This window comes from Suillus subaureus, assembly GCF_016647635.1.
Source record: "Suillus subaureus strain MN1 chromosome Unknown BJ212scaffold_471, whole genome shotgun sequence".
Classification (NCBI taxonomy): domain Eukaryota; kingdom Fungi; phylum Basidiomycota; class Agaricomycetes; order Boletales; family Suillaceae; genus Suillus; species Suillus subaureus.
Window position 1 is genome coordinate 7,100 of NW_024539027.1, and position 7,113 is coordinate 14,212.

The window sequence follows — 7,113 nt, forward strand, 5'->3', positions numbered from 1 at the left end:
CCTACTGTACTTGAGTTGAATGTACCAATTATAATCGAACATCCTTCTCTTTCTGTGCCTCCCGCGCCAATCTTCCTTTACCCCGTGCGTACTTCACGTCTTTCCAGTTGTCTCGAGCGGTATGGAGTACCGACATAGCTCCATCATAAACCTCCTCAAACCTTGTAACTTCTCGAGCAAAAATGACTTCTGCTTCATTTTGATCAGCATGACCCGAAAGAATTGTTCGCACTCCAGTAAGCAGGGCATCAAGGATGACGACGTTATGTGCGACAAGGAGTGTGTGCGCAGACATCTCATGGGTGTGTAAAAGGTGGTGCAGGTAGGCTCGTGTGAAAGGAGGTAAGAATTGTTCGCGGCTCGTGCCGTCGTCTGATTGCGCTTGGTGCGACTGAACGTCAACTTTGCTATGGTAAATAGGAGATGTGGGGGCAACTGGAGAGCATGCAGCGCAGGGACATACGGGAGTTTTAGACGAAGATGTTCCATTGTGGCCAGCGAGGAAGGCGTCTGACAAACTGACGAAGTCGTGAGCATACTTTGCATCGTACAGGTTGTGACCAATGTCGCGTTTGCAATGGTCTGGACCACTGTCGTGCCCGCTAGGCACTGGAAAGATGAAATCGAGAGCTACCCCAATATCAGCTGCTTTTACGGCCCATCCCGCATCGAATACGTCGACTCCAATATCTCTGATCAAACACAGGATTTCATGAGGCGATCGAACATCCGTGACAAGGCGTGGTTTTGCGATTGGAAGGGAATCTAACGATGCGCGAAGGAGCTCATCCAATGTAGGGGTCAGGGAGAGGAAAGAAAGAGGTTCGATCATGCTGGACGAGAGCGATGTAGGTGTACCAGCCGTATTAGGTGTTGGCGTTTGAGCTAATAATTCTGAGTTCTGTAGCATCAAAGAGTTTTCTGCGATTTCGATACCTCCGTCTCCATCATTGCGGGTTGAGAGAGGAGCTGGTCTGACATGAAGAGCCGCTAGGTCAAATGCATATCCAGCTACTCCTTCATCCAAACATAGCAGTGGTTTCACGGCGTCTGCTTCCAGCCCATAAAGAGTCTCCATGAGGCTGTGCGAAAAGGCTCTCCTTGCAGAGGTCGAAGTACCACCAGCCATATGTACGAATACATTCAAAGCAGCAGAAGTTGACTCCGAGAATGAGTCATCCATCATGTTTTCAACAGGGCGCAACAGATCTGCGAGCCAAGCCGCACTCCGCTCGATGCTTTTAGTCAAGCGTTTCTGCGAGTGCGGGGCTACAGTAAATGGCGTATCACTGAGAGCAAATGCGATATCAGGCTGCATCGTCAAAACATAAGATCGCCAGTCTGCGAGCGTGACCTAAAAATGAAAATGAAAAGTTTTGACAGAGGAGACTCTACCTTTATAATCACCTTCCTCACACCACGCATGCATGAAGCTGAAACATGCGAATTTCCATTTGGAGGCATCTCTCGAGCATCCAAAGGATCTCGAAGTGAAAGCGAAACGATATGTTTTGAGCTGTCGAATCCTAAGAAATTATGTAGTGGTTGCGATCCTGTCTGATAAGTGGGTACTGGGGGTGTTTGCTCGAGGCTTGAAGTCGTAGATCCGAAGTGTTATTCACCATAGGGAGATGGCAGGGTAAAATAACAACTCACAAAGACTCAAAAGATACGTTGATCCAGCTGATTCCTTTCGCTGAATGAACATGGTCCCTTGAGAAATGTAGAACTGCACCACGAGATGTTCCGATGAGAAAACTAGGTGTCCGGATGTCGATGACGTGGTTGGATGAGCTATCGGATGGTCGTGTCAAGCACAGCCTACCGACGCGGGGTCCGAACTGTTTCCCTCGGTCCAGGATGAATGTGAGTTTGGGAAAGCGTGAGCCGATGCGCTGGACACCTTCAAGTTGTGTTTGAGCCATGGCGAATGAGGCGATCTAAGGTCAATATAGATGCAGCGACGTTCTTGGAGAACTGATATGATCTTGTAGCATACGAGTTATGGTAAGCCTGAACTTCACCGGTTACTTTGTATATTTAACCTAAGAAAAATGTTATATCAAGTGCTTATCGAATATCGGAGTCCAATCGGAGCTGTTAGATACCCTTTTCCCCACATGTTTCCACCCCGCGGTGTTTCTGATGTAGAAACTCCTGTGGCGGGAACTTGTGACAGCCCGTCCAGGAACCTCCCGACTCACGCAAGCACAACAGAATTTCAGACGAGTCATTTAAGCCACCATTTATATGTACATCATCAGTAGCCGACTGAGATAAATCTATGGAACAATAAAGAGCCATGCAAATTAAATATATATAAGAAAACCATGCCATTCTGGATCCACAAAATGCGATAAAAATTTGATGTCGAGTGTGTAAGCACCCGAATGCAATGCCCGGATGATACAGAATGATACCACTATGAAGACTGTGTGATTGAAAATGAGAAAATGAGAATAAATGCTTGATGAAGATATGGTTGATGATATGCTCGATGCCTAATATAAAATCAGGACGCAAACATAAAAATGCTTGGATGACATCTGCAGGGACATGTGTCAATCAAAGATAGCCGGAGGGTAAAACGGCATACATGTCAAATGAAGGGATATATCACTGCTGAGCATCGCCATGGAGGAGACACAATTTGGGCTGCCAACTTCCCTGTGACACACGGTGTAGTGAGACAAGGGCAAGATGCTCGATGCGGATTCCATTAGGACCGATACGCCATGTTGAATTCGGGGGATCACATAGAGTATTCGCATGTTTCTGTTAAGGGGTGAGTAAATTTCGAATATTATGCTCTTAATAGACTGACCTTGAAGAAAGATTGAACGGCGTCCGCGACTTTGATCGCCAACCTTTGGCGTGTGTTGGGCGACCTTGTTTTCTTCCAATCCTTCGAAGCTATTTGCTTCGTAAATGATGGGTAGCCAGGCCACTGATAGATCACATCAATTTTCGTAAGTAACGCTTGGCAAATATTTCAACAAGACGGATCCTTTACCTCAATGCGAATAGAGATTGTATCTCCGGACATGTCTAAGATGGGTTCATCACCTGCCTGGAGTTGGATTGTCTGTCGACGCAGCAACTGTTGCAGAGGGATACCGGCTCCCTCTACGACGTTGAAAACGACTGGCATTCCACTTCCGGTGGTGAAATGAAAAGCGTGCGTAGTCCCTACATTGTACAATTGTTGGGGGACCGTCGGACCTCGGCCAGGAACGCTTGACGAGATTGGCAAGGGAGCTGAACTAATCCCTCCGGGCGACGGCGAAGAGTGGACGTTAGAGGCACCGGCGTGGCGCGGTGCAACCCTCCGTCCATGCTGCATGATATTGTTAATAATATTCCTACAAAAATTCAAGATATTACACACCAGCACATCATCTGCTGAAGATTCCAAGGGCCGTTTTTGCGATGGAGAAATTGGGGATTGCCGGGAGCCTGTTCCTGCCATAGAATCCGGGCCGTAGAAGCCTGGGCTCTGAGACGCCCTATTTAGGGGCGTTGCTGGGGAGTGGCTGTGCGCGGTCACACCGCTTGTGTTCAATCGACTTGGTGTCGAGGGACCGCTAATATGTGACGTTGCCATCGGGCTGTACCGTGGACTGCTTCCTAAGCTTGACATCATTGGGCTTGTGGGCTCCGTTTGTGGGCGGGGGGCAACGTCGTGGTCAAGTGGGATGGGGGCTCTGAAAAGGGCGGTCCTACAGGATTGTTCCTGATGTGCTCCAGTGCAGGACCCGACATCACGGTATCGAATGAGGTCTGATATAGATATCCAATATCATCCATCTCGTGGAACGGAAGCTGATGAAAGTAATGCTGTGGATACTGGAAATCATCCTCAGTGATGGTACACATCGCTTCCAGCTGGTAACTCACTGGTACATTCGGCGGTACGCCACCCGCGAAGGAGGTGTACGTTTGGGGGGCGTGAGGTTGGGGAGCGTACATGTAATCGTCAGCGAGTTCAGTTCCTTCGTACTCCGTGGCGGATAGGGTCTGAGTTAGGAGAGTTAGATGTTTAAATCAATTGATACTGAATGGTGAACGCACTTGATCTTCGTTGAGACTTAACATTCCGTCCCCCATACCATGACCCTCGGATTGTTGTGGTTGCAATGGCTGTTGCACCCCAGTCCATTGATCGTCCCAATAAGCTTGCAGAGGGAATTCGTGTGCGCCACCGAAATCGGTGAAGCCCTCCTGATCACTATGGGGAGGGTAGCTATACATCGTGTGGCGCTTTGAGTGTATTCAGATTTACAGCCTATGATCTCACAATGAATTAGGAGAGGTCATGAGGGTAGAAGAGATGGATTTGAAGACAAGATGGGAAAACCGAGCAGTCCGTGATTTAAAGGACGCCAATAGCCACCGCCACATAGAACGATTTGACGGAGCCACGAGATGTTACGAAATATGAGCTTCGAGGAATCGGTAAAATGGTCAATAAATGCAGTGCAGCCCACACATCTCAAAACAGCACATGCAGTAGATTCGGAGGATGAAGTGGCGGAAGCATAGACTGATATGGAATGGCGCCCAAAAGGTACATGGCGTCCGGGGGCTGTGATTTTTCAGTGCCGACGAGGATACGGGTTCCCTCTAGAAAACCGCGAGGACAAGGTTGAACTAGGCGGCAGACCCCAGAACCAGCATGCGGGGCAGAAGATATAACGGAATATTCGTTGGTAGGCTGACGCACTCAGCCCAACAATGGAGAAAAGTGATACGTAAGGTCGAAGCGGAGGAATGTATCGCTTCACTAGTCACTGCCCTCGGGCTGGGCGGGGAACGTGGTTGCATGAACAACAATCCGGGGTATTTTAACTCGCATATACTCCTGAGTAGGACAGCACTAGTATAATGGAATTATATTATGAGGAGACCTCAGTCGAGTGATGGGCCAGGATAACCTGGGGAGCTCAGAGCCATCAATGATCATCAAGAAGTACAAAGACTTCCTATTACAGAATTCAGGATATACACATACACATATAACAAGTCGACAACGCACATGCAAACAGGAGGTCTTCTTGAAAACCGTAGGATATATGCTTGAAAATGGGTTGCAGACGGTCCAAGCACAAGGTTCAGTACATCCTCGAATCGCGGGTGGAGTGTGCTGTGGTTGCACTGGATTTTTCTAGCTTTGAGAAGCATTCACAGGGGGGGTCTAGTGCATCATAATTCCAGCAGTGACATCGACTAGTCCACAAGTCCAGGACAGCGAAAAGCGCGAAATGTGGTTGTCAAGAATATGTCGTCCAAGACGGTAGTTCGGGAGAGTTCGGGGTCTCCGTGTTGTAGGCCCCAACAACTGTTACATAAGTCAAAATTTTAACACAGCGTACTCCGCAGTCGGCACCAAGTTCAGCGCGTAGCTGTATCTATTACTCTTTAGAAGTATTCTTTTACCGTCCAAATATTGATACATGAATTGAATCACCAGTTTCTGGTGAAGGAGCATGATCACTTTCCTCGTGTTATTCCAGATTTCATCCAACGTTCATTGGACATGTCCGATATTACGTCGTGATTCCTTTTTCCCCCGTTAATCGTTCGCAACTACCCGAATGTGGCCACCTGCCACTGGTTTTCAAGGTAGCCAAAGGTCGATGAACAAACACTCATCCACACTTCCGCGGTACGTCTCACAATGTTTGTTTGCTTGGCTGGATCAGAATGTTGGTTGCTGCGTTACATCGTAATGTGTAACATGACAGTTTCGCTTCCGCAGCACTCAGGTTCAGAGTTATGTTAATCATATAGGTACATATAATTTTTCAAGCTTCTGCAGATCCCAATCACAAATTATCACATGCATGCGCCTCCCCCTTTTCTAGATCATTAACCGCACTGTCTGTCTGCGCAGCAAATTACCTTTGACTCTGACTTGAACTCAGACAAGCTTAGCTGCGGATGTGGCTCATGGCGGGGTTTCCCAGTGACTCCGGTGTGCGACTGTCATTTTCGCGATGCCTGACTCCAACGTCAAGAGGTTCACAGCCCCTTCTGCGGATGATAACAATTGACTATGTACAATCAATCTGTCACATCCACAAGGTCTAGACACAGATCATTATCGATTATCAGTTACGGCACAGTCTTCGGCGACTCATCGTCTTGCCAGTGACGCCACCGGACACTTTGTCAATGCGTTATCTAGAGTTTTCCCTGAACGCCTGTCGCCCTTTGCGATGGACCGCTTTTCTCCCCGTCTTGAGGAGAACCGGAGATGGATTTTGCGGATAGCAGTTCAAACTACTGGAAAGCACAACATATGCAAAGTTTTTGCACAAAGCTGTACGGTGGTAAAGCCCCGAATTTGCAATCAGAACAGCCAGAACTTTGTTTGTTATTTCAGATCATATACCCAATTCAAGTCGAGATTAAACATCAAAATCCCCGGTCGTCTCCTCATCATATCGTGTGCGTCGATCGTAAAAACATGTAAACTAAGTAATCAATGCGGAGGTATGGAACACACGGGAGTATTAGTACAGTGTTCATATTGACAAAGGTATCATACGGAGTATTATTTGATTTTGCTCCGACTCAAAGAATCGATAGAGCGGAACTCTTCATTTCCCTCAGGCGAGGAATGACATCCTGGAGCGCCGCCGCCTCCCAGTCACCTTCGTGTCTCTGGATGTTGACGATGACACCGGTACTGTCACTTTTGTCTTCTGCTATTGGAGGCACACGCCCCTTTTCACATTTTGTTGTGGCGGACGGGCTAAGAGTTGGCGATGAGTGTTTGGAGATGAGTAGAAAGACTTGGATGTCGAGGCAAGAGACCGAGATGAACTCTTCGGTCTACGGAAGCGACCCATTGAGGGGAACATCTTCTTGCTGCTGTGCGAACTATCCCCGCTTTCAGAGGAAACAGCCGAGGAAGGACCGACCAGCTTGAGGAGGAGTCCACATCCATTTCGCACGGGGTAACTCAGGCGCTGAGGTGGTTGAGGACTGGGTTCGATGCGAAGCAACTGCCGTTTGTGTGTTGATTCGTGATAATGAGCGTTTATTAGGAGCTTGCGTGCGTAAGGGTGATGATGGTTGCAAGTTCAAGTTCACTATCTGACGGGACCG

The 7,113-nt window shown here is 48.1% G+C and overlaps 1 protein-coding gene across 1 annotated transcript; it reads right to left on the reverse strand.

The window, feature by feature from the left end:
• Positions 1–2,616: 2,616 nt before the first annotated feature.
• Positions 2,617–2,965, reverse strand: BJ212DRAFT_1538598 (uncharacterized protein; the record flags this gene model as incomplete). Its single annotated transcript, XM_041341829.1, has 2 exons — positions 2,617–2,775; positions 2,825–2,965. Coding segments are annotated over 2 exons (300 nt in total), but the record flags the coding sequence as incomplete, so codon positions are not given.
• Between the last annotated feature and the right edge of the window lie 4,148 nt (positions 2,966–7,113).